The sequence below is a fragment of the Saccopteryx leptura genome, chromosome 5 (genome assembly GCF_036850995.1).
Source record: "Saccopteryx leptura isolate mSacLep1 chromosome 5, mSacLep1_pri_phased_curated, whole genome shotgun sequence".
NCBI lineage: Eukaryota > Metazoa > Chordata > Mammalia > Chiroptera > Emballonuridae > Saccopteryx > Saccopteryx leptura.
Window position 1 is genome coordinate 54,929,220 of NC_089507.1, and position 21,187 is coordinate 54,950,406.

At 38.3% G+C, this 21,187-nt stretch overlaps 1 protein-coding gene and 1 pseudogene across 5 annotated transcripts in view; both read right to left on the reverse strand.

The window, feature by feature from the left end:
• The window catches only part of ANKRD17 (ankyrin repeat domain 17), a 183,029-nt gene that overhangs the window by 76,602 nt on the left and 85,240 nt on the right, over positions 1–21,187 (reverse strand). For all 5 annotated transcript variants that reach the window (XM_066386214.1, XM_066386213.1, XM_066386211.1 and 2 more), the window contains exons 2-6: positions 16,567–16,720; positions 8,820–8,976; positions 4,192–4,339; positions 3,805–3,952; positions 646–879 (exon numbers count right to left, since the gene is read on the reverse strand). In XM_066386214.1, the coding sequence (XP_066242311.1) occupies positions 646–879; positions 3,805–3,952; positions 4,192–4,339; positions 8,820–8,976; positions 16,567–16,720 (841 nt within the window). The remainder of the gene's footprint in view (positions 1–645; positions 880–3,804; positions 3,953–4,191; positions 4,340–8,819; positions 8,977–16,566; positions 16,721–21,187) is intronic.
• On the reverse strand, positions 1,355–2,632 carry LOC136405958 (large ribosomal subunit protein uL4 pseudogene; annotated as a pseudogene).

The following is a 21,187-nucleotide window of genomic DNA, read 5'->3' on the forward strand; positions in this document are numbered from 1 at the left end:
GAATAACACACAGTAATGTCGCATAAGAGTAAGGGAGTTGGTATCCCCCAGTTCACTTACCTACACCATTTTGGACTGTTATAAGTGCAAATGTTCCATCTGTGTTAGGCTAGGGTGTGTTTCAACTTACACCAAAATTCGGGTAACATCACTGTCATAGGAATGGAACCATGTCATAACCCGAGGACTGTCTACCAGTGGTAGTCAACCTGGTCCCTACCGTCCACTCGTGGGCGTTCCAGCTTTCAAGGTGGGCGGTAGTGGAACCAAAGTATAAATAAGAAGATAGATTTAACTATAATAAGTTGTCTTATAAAGATTTATTCTGCCAAACTTAGCGAAAATCCGACATAAAGTACTTGGTAAGTAATTATTATTATATGCTTTAACTTGCTGTAACTCTGCTTTATAAATTTTATATAGTAAAGTTACTTCCCTACTTTATAAATCACCATTACTGTGGAACAGTTGGGCGGTTAGAAAATTTTACTACTAACAGAGATACAAAAGTGGGTGGTAGGTATAAAAAGGTTGACTACCCCTCGTCTATACTATTACCACATTTTCATTTTATTTTAATTAAAAAACATAAACTGGCATTTCACGTGTTTAAAACCATTTATAAAAAAATGTTTTCTACTGTACCTTTATAGCAAGCTAATGTAAGGGCACTCTCTTTAAACTCATTGGAATGCGTATTAATGCCAGCCCCGTTTTCTAGCAGCAATCGGGCCACTTCCACGTGTCCAGCACTTCCAGCTTCCATAAGAGGAGTATGACCATTTTCATTATGGTCCTCGATACTAGCACCGGATTCCAAGAGCACCTTTACAACATCTACATAGCCTCCAGCACACGCATATGTAAGTGCTGTGTTGCCTATTTTAGTGAAGAAAGACAAAAGACATTAACATAAAACACCAAAATAAAACAATCTAATTTAGCATAAAAAGGAAAACTGAAATGGGAAACTATAACCTTAATAAATTTAGATAACATACTTATATAATTCCTTTCCTTACTACCGCATTTTATTCTACTGAAATCAACTCCCCGCTCTTTTCATTTAAAAAGCAGGGTCAGATAGACTCATCATAATTGTAGTTATAAAATACTTAGCAACTCTAAAACTAAAATTAACTTTTCAAATGAGAAATAGGTTATGTTCATTTTTTAATTAGAGAAATGTTCCACAAGCTTTATTTTCTGTATCTTCAGTATTCATCATATACATTGTAGATACACCTCATGTTGTTTCTAGTATTTTTTTCTCACTGCCTCTCATCAGTTTTTTATTCAAAATTAGCTGTCCAACATGATTTGACCTTTATGGAATAAATAAACAAATTTAAGTCTATGCCACAGGCCTGTTCTCTTCTGTGGTGGGTTTCTGGGGCTTCTTCTCAGCTGCTGGTTTCTTGGAAGCTGTGGCCTTTTTTCCCACCAGACGCTTCCTCTGCTTATGAAGGGCAACAGTCTTCTTTCCTTCCTTCTCTACCACGGGCTTCTTCCTGGAACCCCTTTCTCATCTGATTTGGCTTCTGATGCCGCTGCAGCTTTATCTGCCTGGAGCCTGGGGTTCTTGGCCTGGCAAGGATTCCTGTTCCAGCGCAGGATCCTTGTATGTGGGTTTAGATTCAACATGATTTCAGGGTTTTCAGTGGATTCTTCTTCAGGACTGTGGAATGAATCTTCTTGTGTGGTGTTCAGAGGGCTCTTTGGATCCCTGGGCTTTCAGAGATTCTGCTAAGGTCACTACTGAGCAACTTGGCGTGTGGGAGGGTTGTAGTTACCCGTCAGGGAGGCAGCTTTACTCCAAGTGCCACACAGATCATCTATCCTGCAGAAAGCTCTTTCAGTCCAAATGCAGAAATGGTCCTCAGCCACTAAGTTTCAAAATGTTCTGTTTGCTTACATTAAGCAGAGTAATTCCAGGGACGTTTCTGAATGCTTTGATGATACCACTGTCCTCACTGTAGATGATGCAAGGTCCCCTGTTCTGGACACAACAACAATTTCTTATTTGACCTTGCCAGCTCTCATTCACTAAGAGGCACAGACCTTTCTGATACCATTTCTGCTATCATTCCAGGCTTTAAGTTTCTTCTTAAGCAAAAGAGCCACCTTGGTTTTCTTGCAGGCTTCAACTTTATCTTCAACCCCCAAAGCAGTCCAGGGACTTCCTTAACGTGATGACCTGTAGACATGCCCAGCGCTGGCGAGGCAGAGGCAGCCAGGGCCACGTGGACAGCACATCGCCACCGTGTTATGTTCACTCTGTGGTGCCAACAGCACCAGGTTTTGCTTGGTGGAAACATGCAGCCTCCACGACACACATAGCAGTTCCAAAAGTATCCTAGCAAGAATGAAGAGCCCCCCCACCTTGAACTCTGGGAATTTGAGCCACAGCTCCGCCAGTACCCCTAGATTCAGCACTGGTTTGATGACCTCCTGATTCACGGATCACGTAGGGATATCCACTACTTTTGCGCAAGTTGCTATGAACAAAGTTCACAATTATCTGGTTGAATGGGAGCCTTGGACACAGCAGACAAAGTGACATTCTTGCCAGATGAGTCTCCCTTCTCAGAGTGCACTGATTGCACTGATATCGTGGATGAGCACACACCATGACGTGGAGAGGAAAAGGAAGGCGACACTCTTCTCAGGCCAGTGGCTCCCGCAGTCCCTTTAATCATACATATCTGTTTTCTCCATAACGTCATATATCAGTTAACTAATAAAACTTAAAGGAATTTCAAAATTAATCCTTTCCTCACATTACAGGAAAAAAACAACTTTTCAGGTAAAACCCAAGTAAACTAGAATCTGTAGACTTCAAAAATTATTTAAAATATTTAATAATTTTGAAAACTGGCATGAAAAAAATTAACAAAATATATTTTCATATAATTTTAGAGCTTTATTGAAATCTATCTGTGCCCATATTATAAAGAAATAAAATTAGTTTAGACTAAAGTTATGTCCCTGGGGGACATGTTTTCATCTACTCTCTTTCTCTACAGGCCCCAGTTTAGTAAGAGTAGGCAATAAAAGGCCTGCCTTTTGTTCCATATTCTTCTTGTTCTCCATATCTTCTCTTCCCTTCACCAAAAGACAGGAAATTCTGTTATTCTATTCTTAGCTCATACCTCTCCATTTGCAAGAGTAGTTCTAACTGGACCAGTGTTTAATTTAAAAGAACTGTAAAAGGTCAAGTAATTGCCCTCATACACAAAACAGGAGAAACATCATTCAAAACATATTTTACAGCCCTGGCCAGTTGGCTCAGCGGTAGAGCGTCGGCCTGGCGTGCGGGGGACCTGGGTTTGATTCCCGGCCAGGGCACACAGGAGAAGCGCCCATTTGCTTCTCCACCCCCCCCCTTCCTCTCTGTCTCTCTCTTCCCCTCCCGCAGCCAAGGCTCCATTGGAGCAAAGCCCGGGCGCTGGGGATGGCTCCTTGGCCTCTGCCCCAGGCGCTAGAGTGGCTCTGGTCGTGGCAGAGCGAAGCCCCGGAGGGGCAGAACATCGCCCCCTGGTGGGTGTACCGGGTGGATCCCGGTCGGGCGCATGCGGGAGTCTGTCTATCTCTCCCCGTTTCCGGCTTCAGAAAAATACAAAACAAAACAAAACAAAAAACAAACAAACAAACAAAAAAACATATTTTACATACTTTACACCTAATGCAGACTAATGCAAACTTGTAATAGAACTGCAAAAGCATCATTAATGATCACTTTCATGTGAAATAATTATCAAAGGATATTATTATTTAACAAAACTAAAAAGAAATACACATAACCTGTTGAAGACTGTGCGTTGACATCAGCTTTATGAGCTAGCAGCAACTTCACAATTTTGACATGTCCTCCATTAGCAGCAGCCATTAAAGGTGTAATATCACCTTTGATTCCCCTATCTTCCACATTTGCATGCATTGCCAACAAAACCTTATGAAAAAAGTTTTAAAAAAATTAGAAGATAATTTCAGTAAAATATTTTGAACATATGTTAACACCTATGTGATCATACCATAGTAGAAAAGAGCCAATTAACACAAAATGTAGCTAACAAAACCATTGGTTAAAAAGAGCCTAATGGTTGCCTTTATTATTTCCTTACTAAGCAGGCCAGATTAAAAACAAAACAAATTTTAAAAATTCACGAGTTTTATTTGGATAATACCAACCTGTGCAAGCTCATAGTATCCAGCAGAACAAGCTAAACAAAGGAGGCTCTCCCCCTCCTCGGTGTGTTCATTTACACTCCGCCCTTCAATGAGCAACTTTCGCACAGCATTTACATCTCCTTCTGAACAGGCTTCTGCCAAACTGCGGCTGTTAGGGGAAGAATGTTGCAATATCAGGATGAGAGTATATAACATTGTATAGCCAAAGTACTGAACAGTACTGGAAAGCAAGAGTAATTATTTCAATAGGACCTATAGCAAAAAGAAAACTAAAAGTTATCCGTTCATTGAGTCATAAAAGTCACTGAATTAAAATTTTAACATTATAAAATGTTTTCTATTATGCAAAAATAAAGTTCAATTTATTGTAAGTGTAAAAAACCAAAATTTTAAAGCATAAAACTTCATAGAATATCACATGAACAAAATACTGGTCCGGTTATACTTCATTTTGTTTGGTTACTGGGAAATTTTTATAAATTTAATGAAATAAGTAAAACTTGTACTAATTATAACGGCCTATCGGAGTCCTTAAACCAAGTAAGGGAAATCAGTCAGGAAAAAATGTGAACATGTATTCTGACTAATATATGAATAACTGAGAAGAAAAGAATCATTTTTTGAAGTATTTACTTATGTCATCATGTTTTCGGGGAGCGTGAATAATATCTGGCAAGGCAAAGGCTAAATTCAAGCAAAAGGAGAGTGGAAAAAGTAGAGCAACAGGAAGTTAGACTGAGAGTCAAGTGTCTGCCATAGAAACCGCCCCAAAATATTTTCAACTATGGACATTTCTAAAGACTCTCTCTCACTTTAGGGTAAAATCATTCTAAGAAAAACACTAAATCCAGGGGCTATTAATTTCTCTTCATTTCAAATATAACTCAATTCATATATCATCCTTTTGAAACATGTCTCTGTCACTTCAAATACTAAAGGCATCTATCGATAACATCTTCTCCATACTTCTATTATTACTACATTCAGACCATCATCCTCAGCTCTGAATATGGCAGTCTCATGACCAGTCTCCCTGCTTTCACTCTGGCTCCCTTCAGGTTGTTTTTAATGAGGAAGCCAGAGAGATCTTGTTTAATGGAAAGTATATCATGTCACTCTTCTGCTCAGGCCTCCAATGGCCTCAATCTTACTCATAATAAAAGCCAAAATCCTTACAAGATCTGTTCAGAAGCAGCATCCCACACTCTTCCTTTTAACCTCTCTGGTTTCTTCACCTATTCTCACTCCTGCTCTTTCCACTTTAGCTACATTGACCTTCCTGATTTTTCTTCTTTTAATGTTTATTTTATTGATTTTAGAGGGAAAAAAAGGGGGGGATATCAAGCCATTCCTTTATGTGCCCTGACCGGGGATCAAACTGGCAAACTCTGCACTTCAGGACAATGCTCTAACCAGCGAAGCTCTCAGGCCAGGGCAACTTTTCTACTTTTTATTGAAAAGGTTAAAGCTCCAATGCCAAGATATATGTATTTGCTGTTCCTTTTACCAAGACAGTTCCTCTCTTAGACACAGCTCATTCCCTTATCTATGTCAGGTCTTTGCTAAAAGCCACCTTTTAAGTAAGGATCTCCCTGACCATCCTATTAAAAATGCAGTGTGACCTCCAACCCCAAACACTGCCCTAGCACTTCCCCATTCAATTCCCCCCGCCCATAATTCCTAGCATTGTGTGCCATACAAGTCTTGACCAGGAGGTTGGTAAGCCTGTCTCTTATCTTCCATTTTATAGGATACTGAGAGTCCCTCTAGACCAGGGGTAGTCAACCTTTTTATACCTACTGCCCACTTTTGTATCTCTGTTAGTAGTAAAATTTTCTAACCACCCACCGGTTCCACAGTAATGGTGATTTATAAAGTAGGGAAGTAACTTTACTTTATAAAATTTATAAAGCAGAGTTACAGCAAGTTAAAGCATATAATAATAATTACTTACCAAGTACTTTCTGTCAGATTTTCGCTAAGTTTGGCAGAATAAATCTTTATAAGACAACTTACTATAGTTAAATCTATCTTTTTATTTATTCTTTGGTTGCTCCACTACCGCCCACCATGAAAGCTGGAACCCCCACTAGTGGGCAGTAGGGACCAGGTTGACTACCACTGCTAGACTATCAGTGTTCTCTATCATCTTTAAGCAAGTTTAGAATAAATCCTTCCCGCAAGACATTTCCTGTTTAAGAACACAACTTTTTCTCTTTCAAGTGGTCTCTCATTCTTTCTTTACAGAACAAACCACCCTCTACCTTCCCATTTAGAAGTGCATTCAATTTCTGTATGTATACACTAGCTTTAAAACAACTTTATAAAGAGCGACTCTGGCAACAGTTGAGTTTAAGAACTTGGAAGCAAAGGGTATACTAAATGTGGCACATGACACAGCACTTAACAAACCTAAAATCTGGAACATAGCACTCCTTGCACTCTACTATATTTCTCAAGCCTTGCTGAATGAATATGTCACAAACATATTCTACGGTACTGCTGATAATTTCTAGTATTTTCACTGTCAAAAAAGCGAGGATTTCTTTCTATTCCATTTCCAGTTTGAATTAGCTTTTTTTTCTTCTTTTTTTTTTTTTTTTGTATTTTTCTGAAGCTGGAAACGGGGAGAGACAGTCAGACAGACTCCCGCATGCGCCCGACCGGGATCCACCCGGCACGCCCACCAGGGGGCGAAGCTCTGCCCACCAGGGGGCGATGCTCTGCCCCTCCGGGGCGTTGCTCTGTTGCGACCAGGGCCACTCTAGCGCCTGGGGCAGAGGCCAAGGAGCCATCCCCAGCGCCCGGGCCATCTTTGCTCCAATGGAGCTTCGGCTGCGGGAGAGGAAGAGAGAGACAGAGAGGAAGGAGAGGGGGAGGGGTAGAGAAGCAGATGGGCGCTTCTCCTGTGAGCCCTGGCCGGGAATCGAACCCGGGACTTCTGCATGCCAGGCCGACACTCTACCGCTGAGCCAACCGGCCAGGGCTGAATTAGCTTTAATACACTACATTAAAAAATATTATAGGCCAGAAAAACTGAACTATTAACTAAGGAATAGAATCTGAAATTACCTAAAGAAGAATCAATATACAAAAATGGTTGGCCCTGGCCAGTTGGCTCAGTGGTAGAGCGTCGGCCTGGCGTGCAGGAGTCCCAGGTTCGATTCCCGGCCAGGGTACACAGGAGAAGTGCCATCTACTTCTCCACCCCTCACCCTCTCCTTCCTCTCTGTCTCTCTCTTCCCCTCCCTCAGCCAAGGCTCCATTGGAGCAAAGTTGGCCCAGGCGCTGAGGATGGCTTTGTGGCCTCTGCCTCAGGTGCTAGAATGGCCCTGGTTGCAACCGAGCAACGCCCCAGATGGGCAGAGCATCGCCCCCTGGTGGGCATGCCGGGTGGATCCCGGTCGGGAGCATGCGGGAGTCTGTCTGACTGCCTCCCGTTTCCAACTTCAGAAAAATACAATAAAAGGAACTGTAGCACATACATTTAAGTAATGGGAACTAGATTTATGACATTTTTTGACCATTCATAATACAAACAAATAAAAACTTTGCCCTTTAAAACAGTCAAAACTATGTACATGAACTGGAAGCGTGACTAAATAGGAAACATTTACTTCTCTGTCACCAAAACATTAAAAGAAAACAAAACCTGCCTGACCAGGCAGTAGATAAAAACATCAGGCTGGGATGCAGAGGATCCAGGTTTGAAACTCCAAGGTTGCAGGCTTGAACATGGACTCATCAGGTTTGAGCAAGGGATCACTCACTCTGCTATAGGCCCCCCATCTCTCCAGTCAGGGAATATATGAGAAAGCAATCAACGAACAACTAAGGTGCCGCAACAAAGAATTGATGCTTCTTCTCATCTCTCTCCCTCTGTCTGTTCTCTCTGTCTCTGTCACACACACACACACAAAAATAATAATAAAAAAAATAAAAAAAACACCTAAATCAGGAAAAGGTCTTTATAGCATACTAGCTAAGAAAGCCAAAGTTCATTTTGGTGTTCCAGCTCTGCCACTTGTCACCTAATTAAACTTGATTAAGTTACTCACATCTATGAACGTTTTCATGAGAAAAATGAGAAGTACAAAATCCATGCCTAAGGCTTTTCGTGAGTATAAATGAGAACACATGTAAAGTGGCTGGTATAGTGCCAGGGACAAAATAAATGTTAGCTATTACTTTTTATTGTTTTATTTTTTGTAGTTGTCTGAAGTGAGAAGAGGGGAAGCAGAGAAGACAGACTCCCACATGTGCCCAACCGGGATCCACCTGGCATGCCCACTAGGGGGCGATGCTTGGCCCCTCTGGGGTGTTGCTCTGCTGCAGTTGGAGCCATTCTAGCACCTGAGGCAGAGGCCATGGAGCCATCCTCAGTGCCTGGACCAACTTTGCTCTAATGGAGCCTTGGTGGCTGGAGGGGAAGAAAGAGATAGAGAGAAAGGAGAGGGGGAAGGGTGAAGAAGCAGATGGGCACTTCTCCTTTGTGCCCTGGCCAGGAATTGAACCCAGAACTTCCACATTCCAGGCTGACATTCTTCCACTGAGCAAACTGGCCAGGGCCTATTTTTTATCATCTTTAAGAAAATGTTTTTATATTGATCACAGTGTAATGTACTCACTTGTCCGACTGCCCTGCATTTGCTGTGCTTTCAGCTCTCATTCGGGTAAGTGCAGCAGCAGCTTCATCCAACGCACAGCTAACAGACGACGTCAACCTCCGAAGCACTTCAGGATCTGCAAAGGCTTTACCATCGGCTGTGGATAGTTTGCCTATTCCTAGATTATTTTCACACCAAAATGAATGCACCCAAAAGGAGAAATAAAGCAAAATTTAGGTTACTTAACTGTACAGATGTTATCAAATAATCTACAAATGATGCATCGTAAATATACATTGTTTGCTCTGAAACTTGGGGAAATCACTCTTTTCCAATTCTGTTAATCTTATTACTTGTGAGTGATGTATAACTCCTTGACCCTGTGACTCGCTAGTACCAGAAATGGGTCTTTGGCTAAACTGAGACAATTTTTAAAAACTTACTTTTGCCATAGGTCTTAGAGAAGAATCTATGATCAAAGGTTGCTAAATTGCTAAAATAGTAATTTTGATCTATTTCACCACAAATGAAAAAGACTACCACAAGTAAGTCAACACAGAGAAGAAAGAACAGAGAAATAGAAAGGATACAGAGTTCTGATAAAGTTATTTTTGACTCATTGACATGAGTAGTGCCAGAAGTCAACACTATTCCTAAAATTTTAGTAAATTTTCACTTTTATTTAAAAATGTTTAATTTGGCTAGTATCACTTGTGACCAAAAAATGGCCTAATAAAACATTATAGGCCATATAAAAGCCTATATTTAAATATCTATTTCAAATTATGACTACAACTTATTAGACTCAAAAGCCGATCTAAGCCCTGGCCAGTTGGCTCAGCGGTAGAGCATCTGCTCGGCATGTGGAAGTCCCGGGTTCGATTCCCAGCAAGGGCACAAAGGAGAAGCACCCATCTGCTTTTCCACCCTTCCCCCTCTCCTTTCTCTCTACCTCTTTTCTTCTCCTCCCACAACCAAGGCTCCACTGGAGCAAAATTGACCCAGGCATTGAGGATGGCTCCATGGCCTCCGCCTCAGGCACTAGAATAGCTCTGGCCACAGCAGAGCAATGGCCCAGATGGGCACAGTATCGTCCCCTAGTGGGCTTGCTGGGTGGATCACGGTGGGCCACTTACGGGAGTCTGTCTGTCTGCCTCCCCACCGCTTCTCACTTCAGAAAAATACAAAAAAGACAAAAAATAAAACAAAAGCCTATCTAAATGTATCATATTTTTCCAATTCAGAATAGCAAAAGACAAAAATTTCAAAAGCAGAAATTATTAGTAACCACCTGCATGAAACATAACTTCTTTTCCAGATATCACTATAAAGATAGCTTATCTCTAACCCTTAAATTCAGTAGTACTTAATCCAGGTTGTCCATCAAGGAGTAGAACTTTAGATGCTGAGCTCTCCTATATCTAAATATGTAATTCTGTAAGTAGATGCGGGGCCTCAGCATCTACATATTCTAAAAGCTCTGAGAAGATTCTGATACACACACAGGATATTAAGAACTTTTGCTCTAACTTGAAAATAAACATCTAATGTTATGATAGGTATTATAGAATCCTCACTACTCAACATGTGGTCAATGGACTAAAAGCACTACTATCACTTGGGAGCTTGTTAGAAACGCAGAATCTCAGGTCCTAAGATTTACTAATTCAAAACCTGCGTTTTTAAAACAGATGATATAGATGCACAGTAAAGTTTGAGTAACATTATTAGAAGTTTTAAAGCAAACTATTTAAGTCATAGACCAAAAAGACCACTCAGCTGGAAGTAATAGACATATTTGTACAGGTTTCTCATAACAATGGAGGAAATAAAATTTTGTTTAAAGTGTACAAAAGAAAATTGTATATCTATTTAGTCTTTTTTCTAAGAAACCCAAAATATCAAATATTACATATATGTAACCAAACATAAAACTGGGATAAAGCCTTTATGATTTTGGATATAACATGTGTTCAAAGCAGTCAAATGTAGTATCTGCTACAATCAAGATGTGCAAAGGATAAAAGCACTTTTGGTCTAATAAGACTGCTATGTATTGTATAATTTGTGTCACTAATATTAAAAGTCAACTGCAGACTGCATCTGCTCTAGTAGATTTCTTCAATAAGATACCATGGTTAGTTACCGTATTTTATTAAATATTTTAACACACCATTTGGTTCAAAATATTTTTTTTCTTATTTTCCTCCTTAAAACCCTAGGTGTGTCTTATGGTCAGGTGCGTCTTATGGAGCAAAAAATACAGTAAGTATTCTAAGGCACTACTGAGACCAAGATCACAGATGCATTTTCACAGGAAACGATTAGCTCCAATTTTACTTTAGCCAACTCAGATTTGCTATACAACAATTTCTCAGTGTTAACAACAGAACCAGGCAAGAGGATACATCTGAATCAGTAGAAAGTAATCACTGCTTTAAAAAAAAACACACAAAAGAAAATCCGTATTAAATGTTTATGAAGTCATATATTTTCACAAAACTATTTTAGTAAGGATAACTAGGATGCAAACTAAGACATACATAGTAACCTCTCAAGTGAATAGCGATTGAAGCTTAGTTTATTCTACCTACTCTGCAGTACGATAATCCTTTTTTACTATTCATATCGTTATTACATATTAATCAGTAAAGATGAAAAAATAAAATATATATGACCAGATTATTTTCCCCAAATTCTGAAATTTAATCAATTGAACAGAATTATATGACTTCAGAAAGAAATAATTATAAGATTATCTAGATTTCAGACTTTAAGATAATTTTTTATTTTTTTCTGAAGCTGGAAACGAGGAGGCAGGCAGACAGACTCTCGCATGCCCCCGACCGGGATCCACCTGGCAAGCCCACCAGGGGGCGATGCTCTGCCCATCTGGGGCATTGCTCTGTCGCGACCAGAGCCACGCTAGCGCCTGGGGCAGAGGCCAAGGAGCCATCTCCAGAGCCCGGGCCATCTTTTGCTCCAATGGAGCCTTGGCTGCGGGAGGGGAAGAGAGAGACAGAGAGGAGGAGAGGGGGAGGGGTGGAGAAGCAGATGGGCGCCTCTCCTGTGTGCCCTGGCCGGGAATCGAACCCAGGACTTCTGCATGCCAGGCCAATGCTCTACCACTGAGCCAACTGGCCTGGGCCCAAGATAATTTTAAGGTAATTATTTTCCCCTTATAACTTATTCAAAGGAGAACTATCTTTGATAAAAGAAATCTGTCTTTGATAAAAGACTTGTAAATCTAAGACAATATATATAAAGACAAAATAAACAGGAGATATAACTGCTTCTCAGGACAAAATAAATATAAGCATAAATATCAAAGAGAAACAAGGTGATCATCCCACAGGACACAGGAATTACAGCAAACAGACTGACTGAACACCTGTGAGAAGCAGTTAGACTCTTAACACTCCATTCCCAAACTGCACAGTCAGGTGATTATTCTCTAAAGAAAACAAACCAGAAAGTCCTTAGACTAGGAGATACCAGGTATAGAAGAAGAGGAGATGAGAAACTAAATTAAAAATGAGGCACTAAGTAAACAGGAATGATAAACAGTGAGATCCTTAGCTCCCTTCCCACTTTTAGCTCCCCAAATGCTGGCAGCCAGGTTTATAATTCACCAGACAAAAACTGGTAGATGATTTTCTCAAGAATTTGAAAAGCCACAAAGAAAAGGCTTAAAGATGTTAACATCTGGGATTCTCAGAGAGAAATGGAAGGATCTCTATCCAATCACTTTATACTAGGAATTCTAAAATGTCCCCAAGATAAACCAGCTCCAGTATATATGCTACACCAGGGGTTGGGAACCTATGCCTCACGAGCCAGATGTGGCTCTTTTGATGGCTGTATCTGGCTCGCAGACAAGTCTTTAACAAAAAAATAACAACTTTAAAAATAAAACATTCTCATGTATTACAATCCATTCATTTCCTACCGCTCATGTTCATAGTTGCAGGTGGCTGGGGTCAATCACAGCTGTCCTCTGGGACAACACCAAACTTTTATTGGATAATGCGTAATGTACACGGGTCGTTATATGGCTCTCACGGAATTACATTTTAAAATATGTAGCGTTCATGGCTCTCTCAGCCCAAAAGGTTCCCGACCCTTGTGCCACATGATCCTTGGGATTGTGGATTTGACAGATTTATGCCCATGAGGTTATACTATATGGCACAGAAGACCTGAAGATAGGGAGATTATCAGGGTGGGCCTAAACTTATCACATGACCCATGAACAGATTTCTTTGAATGATTGGAGAAAAGGAAGTCAGAGATGCATATGAAAAGTAGTCAAAGACAGAAAGCACCACATACAAAGAGTGTGGGCGACCTCAAAGAGGTGAGAGTAGCCACAGTTAACCAGTTCATTAGGAAATTGGGACCTCCGTCCTACAACTCCAAGGAACTGAACTCTACTACAAACAATAAACTTCAAAGCAGACTTTTTCCTACAGCTTACAGATGAGAACTCAACTCAGGTGATTCTTTGATTTCAGCCCATGAGACTCTGAGCAAGAGAATCAGCCACATTGTGTGCCCTGATGTCTTATCTACAGAAACTAAAGGATAGTAAATAGGTATTGAGTCACACTGCTTTGTTAATTGTAAACTGTTATACTGCAATATGAAACTAGTGATATTATACATATAATACATAATGTACATTATATGGTAATACATACCAGTTGACAAACATAAACATACATCTTTGAATTTAATTTTTAATTTTTTTCTTATTCATTTTAGAGAGGAGAGGGAGAGACAGAGTGAGAGAGAGAGAGGAGAGACAGAGAGAGAGAAGGTGGGGAGGAGCTGGAAGCATCAACTCCCATATGTGCCTTGTCCAGGCAAGCCCAGGGTTTCGAACCGGCAACCTCAGCATTTCCAGGTCGAAGCTTTATCCACTGCGCCACCACAGGTCAGGCCTGAATTTAGCTTTTAATGGCATTGCTACTGTCTACAAACAAAATCCCAGGTTCACCATGCATTTGAAATATTAAATGTGAAAGATAGCCAAAAATATTCAAAATAAGATCAAAGTCTTAACGTGCCAAAAACTATAATGCTTTGGAGAAGGAGGAGCAAGGAAAAGTAGCAGAGATAGGAGAATATCCTAAGGAAGTGGGGCATCAAACTTCTGAACTGCAACATCAAAATTAGATTTGAGACAATGGAGCAGTAACTTCAAATGTCTGAAAGAAAAGTGATCTTTAAACCAGCATTCTACACCTTGTCAAACTATGAGGATAGGATGAAAAGCATTTTCAGAGGAGGTTTCAAAAACTTTTCTCAAGCATCTTTTCTCAAGATGCCTAAACATAATATCAACATCATAAAAAGGGAAACAATCAGAGTACCTATGTGATACATAAGAATACACGAACATGCGGAATGGCTATTCTTGCTAAAAACAAAATGAACTGAAATCTGGTCAAGTATCTGGACCTGAATTTTAATTCAGGAAATAACAGATAGGAGTACAACCGGGAAAATCCGTTAAGTGACACAAACGACTCAACAAATCCGCAGAAAGGAAAAGAGGAATCTTGTGTCAGTTAGGATTAAAAGACACAAGAAAAATCATAAACACAAAAAATAATATAAAACTTGTTTGAATGCTAATTCAAACACCAACTGTAAGAAAGACCATTATAAAACAATTGGGAAAATCTGAACACTGACAGGCCATCTAGCAATATTAAGGAATTACTATTATTTTATTCTTTAGATATGCAATGGTGTTATGATTATATTTCTCTTTAAAAGGTTCTTAATTTAGAGGTACATACTGAAGTATTTATATATGAAATAATATGATGCTTATATTTGCTTTAAATTAACGTGAGGTGACGGGTCAGTGAGGTGGTAATGTGTAAAGATGAAAAAAAAATGTTCATACATCGATGGCTGTTGAAGCTGGATGATGGGTATGCCAAGGGTTCATTACGCTATTCTTTCTGGGTTTCAGATGTAAAAATTTTCATTTAAAAAGGGAAAAAAAAATAGATGAGCGAGGAAGACAAAAAGTGAAAAGAAGGAGAAAGGAAGAGAGGAAGTAGGCAGGCTAACTTATCCCAGCCCCCAAAGTAGCTCCTTTCATCTGAAATCGACTTCACACAGCAGCACCTTTAAATCTGGTCCTGCCTCTTGAGGCCACATAAAACAAACATCCCTCTTATATTCCACCTGAGTCTTCTCACCTTCAGAAGAAAGATTCCCTGTCCCACTTGTGACATGTTTTCAAATGATTTCACAATTCCCATTTCCTTCACATCAACTTCTACAGTGACATAGAATTTGTGGCAAAGGCTAAATTTATCTCTATTCTTCTGTATAAATGGTCTTATATAATCAAGGACAGGACCTTGCATGTGCCCCTACAACGTTTTCATCTGTATTTGATTAAGAGCTCTTTAAGAATCCATTCTAGAATTTTACCCAGGATAGAAATCAAATTTAACCATGAGTCCTCCAAATATTTAGATGCTGTGTTAAAAGATATTTACTGAAAGAATTACTAAATAGTAGTAGGTCAGTTTTATGCTATTATTAAGTAGCAGTTTACATGCACTGAACACCAAGATGCTCAAACCACAAACAATTAATGTTCACAGTATATTTATGTCTACTTTAGAAAAGTTAAGAAAATATGTATATATGGTTATTTAAATGATCAAGTTACTATTCTCCTATAGTTAAGGCATACTATATTTATAGTGCTTAATCTTTGATTATATTATGTAAACTCTAATTAAAATACTGTTCTATAAGACAATATAATGATGATCCACTTTACAAAAATCTCATTCATTTTACAGGGTTTCAAGAGACAGCCTACGACAAAAAAGTGGGGGGATTATATACAGTCGATTCTCGTTATTTATAGTATTTATGTTCTATCAAGTTGCTTGGAATACTGAATTAATGAATATTGAACTATTTGTTCTATAGGAAAACAGGGCTAAGTTCCTTCAAGCTGCAGGTCACAATATTTGCATTAACGAATCAATATATGTTTGTTTTATGTTTATTTTTGTTTAAAGACATTATTTAATACATAGTTGATTCATTAACATTAAACTCATGACTAATGACACTATAACTCATGGCTAAAAGAAGCTTATCTAACATGCAATTTTCCTAAGGCACATCACAGCCTTCTCACATTTAGAAACACTACAAATCACTTCAGCATTATATTTGGGGGCCATTTTATATAGTGAAGATACCAGCAAAAGGCACAAAAACCTAAAAAACGTGACACTAAGTAGATCGTGAAAAAAAGACACTTGTTTACAGTATGAGAGCTGAAACAAGAAGGCAGAACATCACCTTATTCCACCTCAGCGGGGAACATGTGTGTAGGACGACTCACATTTTTCACCATTCTGTGCATTTCTATGAAAGACTGAGAAAGTTCTGTGAGTACTAATTTTGGGGTACAAATACATTTTATCAAGTAGGCAAATTCACAAATATGGAATTCGGGACTAATGAAAATCGACTGTATAAGAAGTTCTTTATAAGGCTGACAGCAACCTTTTATTTTACTCTGGTAATAAAAATACTTTAACGACATGATTCATGTAATTCTCTAAAAAAATAATGCATTAATCTTTATGAATACTATTATACTAAATATCTAAGATCATACATTGATAACAACAGGAAGTTTTTAGATTTATTGTAACTGGATAATTAGGCAGACTTATTACATATGTGGTTACAAAATGGGAGTTTGCAGCCTTACCGGCAGCTTCTAGTAAAGCTTCCAGTCTAGCTTGTGTTTCTGGATCTACTGTCCTGAGGTCTGCACCGTCAGCAGTACCTGACAAGAGCAACTTGGAAGCCGTCTCCAGCATTGGATTTTCCAAGTCATCCTGGTCCAGAATAAAAGACTCCACCTAGAAAACAAATACAAACAGAAAGGAAAGGAGAAATGAAAGGACAAGGGCAAAGCAGGAAGAAGAAGAAGAGAAAAAAAATATTTTAATATAAACATCAACGACAATAAATGCAACGCAATTCTAAATAAAATCAAAGATATTATATAAGCCCACTGTTTAACTAAAGGAGAAAATTACACTTGTACTATTCACATGCAGTCTAATTTTTAAAAAACAAATCATATGTATTCTTTCTATTCTAATGTAGTGGGGTGAGGATTGGGTAGGTGGAGGTTATAAGGTTAATTCTCAAACTGTGAAACCTTTAACCTAAGTAGAGGACCTAAATCACCTGTTCTTGGATGTTTTATTCTCAGGGCCCCTTTATTAGACTTATAAAGCAGTGTACTCCCAACGACTTCATATAAAGGTTGAATTTATTAATATTTACCACATTAGAAATTAAGTTATAATCTCAAAAAACTACATTCATTAACATCACGACTGGTTTCATCATAAAAGTTTTTAAGTTCTGAAAAGATATCAAGCCCAGGCAAATACATTTACAAATTCTAATTTGTGTCTAAAGCTTAATTTTATCGGTGGCAACAAATAACTGCCACAATAAAAACCCCAAACAGCTGGCAATCATTTTCCTTAAAGTGACAGGCTCACTTCTATCAATTCTGAGAACTTTTGCCAAATACCCAAGTTTGATCAGTGAGAGAAGACAAAAGAAAGACTATTTAAGGAAATTAGCATAGAAAAATAAACATAATACAAACAGATGAAAACGTAATATTTTAAAGTTTTAGAAAACAAAAGATCTCAAAGAATAGTGAATGGTTAAGTGTCAACTTAAAAGTATAGATCAGCCCTGGCAGGTAGCTCAGTTGGTTCCCATATGCTAAGGCTGTAGGTTTAATCCTCCACTCAAGGCATATAAAGGAGTCAACCAATGAAGGCATAAATAAGTGGAACAACGAATTAGTGTTTCTCTCTCTCACAAATCAATAAAAAAAATTTTTTTAAGTACAAATCAGAGGTTCTAAAACTGTTCCAAGAAGACACTGCATGAAGAAAGAATAATAAGAATTTTGACTGAAATAACTAATTTGTATAAGAGAAGAAAGAATGTGTTACTAGTAGAAAAAAAAAGTTAAAAGTTATATTATAGAAGGCAATCGAAAGTGAATTTCAGACACAAAGTCTCCTACATCAGGTTGTATCTTAACTAAGTTTGGTAAAAATTCACTAAGAAAAATGCATATCAATCTCTTCATGACAGATACTAAGTACAGAAATGTTTTCTTTTTGACTTAAAACTTCTCCAAACTCTCCTGATTTTCTTTAAATCCAATATTCTTACTATTGTGAAAAATGTGGTGACTTAAAACAGTAAATTCAAATGACTAAGAAATTCTGTATGTAGATTTTTAAAGAGTATTAGGATAAAAAGAAAGCAAAATAGGAATAGATATGTATTATATCCTCCCTGCTCCCTGTTTAAGATTCATGAAGAAAACTAATTTCAAGGATACTATTTGGACCTAAAGACCTAGGTACCAAAACTACTTCAGTTGCTACCTGTGAGATCTAAGCAAGTCTCTCAACTATCTATAGATTTTTATTCTGCATAATTTTCCCACAAATTTAATCACATGTGACTTATTATATGTATTTATTGTCTTTCTAGCCTTCATGAAAACAGGGACTTGTTTGGTTCACTTATATATATATATATCTCCAGCAACTAGAACTATGCCCATCCTATTGTCAGGACTTAAATTTCGAGAGTAACAGAAGATGGTCTGGGGATCCTTTCCTTTCAGATCATAAACAGCTATTGTGCATTTGGAGAAGGCAGCGTTACAGAAAATAAATTTAAGGACATATTTAGAAAATCTGTAAATTAGGCAACAGGTAAAGTAAAATGCTACCCTCACTGATTTAGTATTTATAGAGGCTTGATCACATTAGCCTCTAAACTTCTGTACATTTTAAATCCTTTTGGTTTTGAAAGATTAAAGGTGATGTTTTATTACAGATTGCTTTTAAAAATTTATTAACAATTATACTACTTAAATTAACAAAGTGATTAAAACGCTTTTTTCCTTTAAATTTCTTCCCCAAATAAACTTAAAAGAAACACTTGACAATGTAAACAGAGGTCTAGTTTTGTTTATGCCTAGATTTGTAATGGTACCATTCTATACTCAAAACACAAAACCACATGGAAATCTGGAAATGCAGACATTCATTAGGACCCACTGTGAATATCAGCATTACATTTCAAATTAATCCCTCTTCAAAAGATATTTATTATTGCTGCCATTACAGAAGAGCAGTCCACTTTAGACTGTAATAAACTGGTATTTATTTCAAAGGGTAAGGATATAGTATATTCTGATCAACTGGACATCATATACAAATACAAACTTCATTCAATTTACTAAATATTTACCACCAATTACATGCTATATTCAAAGCAGTAAGATAGCCAAAAAAGAATTAAAAGGCAAAAATAATTTTATTATAAACCAATGCCTTCCACAACTCTGTGTGCAAACAGCTAACTATATCACATAAGATACCTAAGATTTAAAAAGAGTACTAAGTAGATACTAATTCAGTGATTACAGAGAAAACAAACAATTATGAATAAAAGTGGTAAAAGAATAATGCTTAAGGAACATGAGGTCTTTAAATACTGTACCAAGAAGCTTAGAATTTACCGTATCCCCCCACGTATAAGATGCCCCCATGTGTAAGACGCACTTTAATTTTGGGGCCCTAAATTTGAAAAATAAAAAGTACTATATAAAGTTATTGAACTCAAGTTTTATTCATCATAAAATTCATACAATTCCTCATCACTGTTAAAACTCCCATCCATTAGCTTGTTCTCATTTGCATCTGACGAATCACTGTCTTCATATATTGCCTCATCCTCAGTTCCATCTATGGCATTTGAAATGCCACACCTCTTAAATGACTTGACAACGATCTCAATCTTGATTATTATCCCAGGATCTTTTCATCCAGGTACAAACTTCCACTATAGTTGGTTTCTTCACTCTTCCTACTGGTGTCAATTCGTCCCCAGAAGATTTCATCCACTGGCCCATTCGTCTCTCAGAGCAGCTTTGAAGGGTTTGTTAATGCTGGCATCAAGCGGTTGGAGCTGGAATGTCAAGCCTCTAGGTATGACGGCAAGTTTTGTTTTTTGCTCTGCAGCAATCTTCTTTGTGTTTTTTTGTTATGTGTGCCCTGAACTGATCAAGCCCCAATAGGGCAGGTTTGCATAAGAGCCCACCTGGTCTCCTTCTCCAAACTTTCTCAAACCAGATCTTTATCCCATCCTGATCCATCCAACCCTTGTCATGAACTTGGACAATCACTCTTTGAGGAATATCTTCTTTTGGCATTGTTTTGCTTTTGAAAATCAGCATAGGAGGCAGCTTGGTTCTGTTGGCACAATAAGCTAGAACAACTGTATAATGGCTCTTTTCATGTCTACTTGTCTTCACAGTTACAGTTTTCACCCCCTTCTTATCAACAGTTCTGTTACTTGGGACATCAAATTGAAAGGGGACTTTGTTCATATTTGTAATCTGTCCCAAATCAAACTGATGTGACTTCCGACATTGAATGTCAAAATGATGAAATTCAAGGACCCCACATCTTTCGGGCAAGTCTGGTGCATGTACGTATTCTTAGTCTATTCCGTTTCATGAACCTGAAGGACCAATTGTGTCCTCCTTTGAAATCAGTAACTTCTTTTTCATCAGCAATTCTTCTTGCCTCATGCCAAACCATCTTTGTGGGCAGAGAAATTCCAATTGTCCTTTGCTCATAAATCCATATCTTCAATTCCCTCTCTATATCAGGCCATTTTGCTGACTTGCCTATCATGGCCTTCTTCTGCCATGGTGTTTTCAGTAGGGTTTCTTCTTCCTGTAGCCAGTCTTGGATTGATTTCTCAGTAGGAGGAGGACCAAACTTACGTTTAGCAGCACAATTTCCATTCACTTTTACAAACTGGATCACTTTTAACTTGAATTCAGCACTGTACGGAATTCTTTTCTAAGCCACTTCTGGGCAGATCATGGCAAAACATAACCTACCATAATATACCGGTAACAAGTGCAAAACGATGAGTGCAAAGACAACAAGCGCAAAAAAGTGGGAAATGCAAGTAAAAAAAATCTACAACCACTGTATAACATGCACCCAGTTTTTAGACCCCCAAATTTTTCGAAAAAGGGTGTGTCTTACATGTGGGGAAATTCCATGTATGGTAGGTGACTGAAAAGAGTTCAATTCAGGCATACTTGTTTTATTGACCTTCACTTAGCTGCACTTTGCAGATACCTCATTTTGCACAAATTAAATATTTGTGGTAACCCTTTATCAAGCAAGTCCATCAGTGCCATTTTTCCAACAGCATTTGATTACTCCGTGTGTTTCTATGGCAAATTTTGG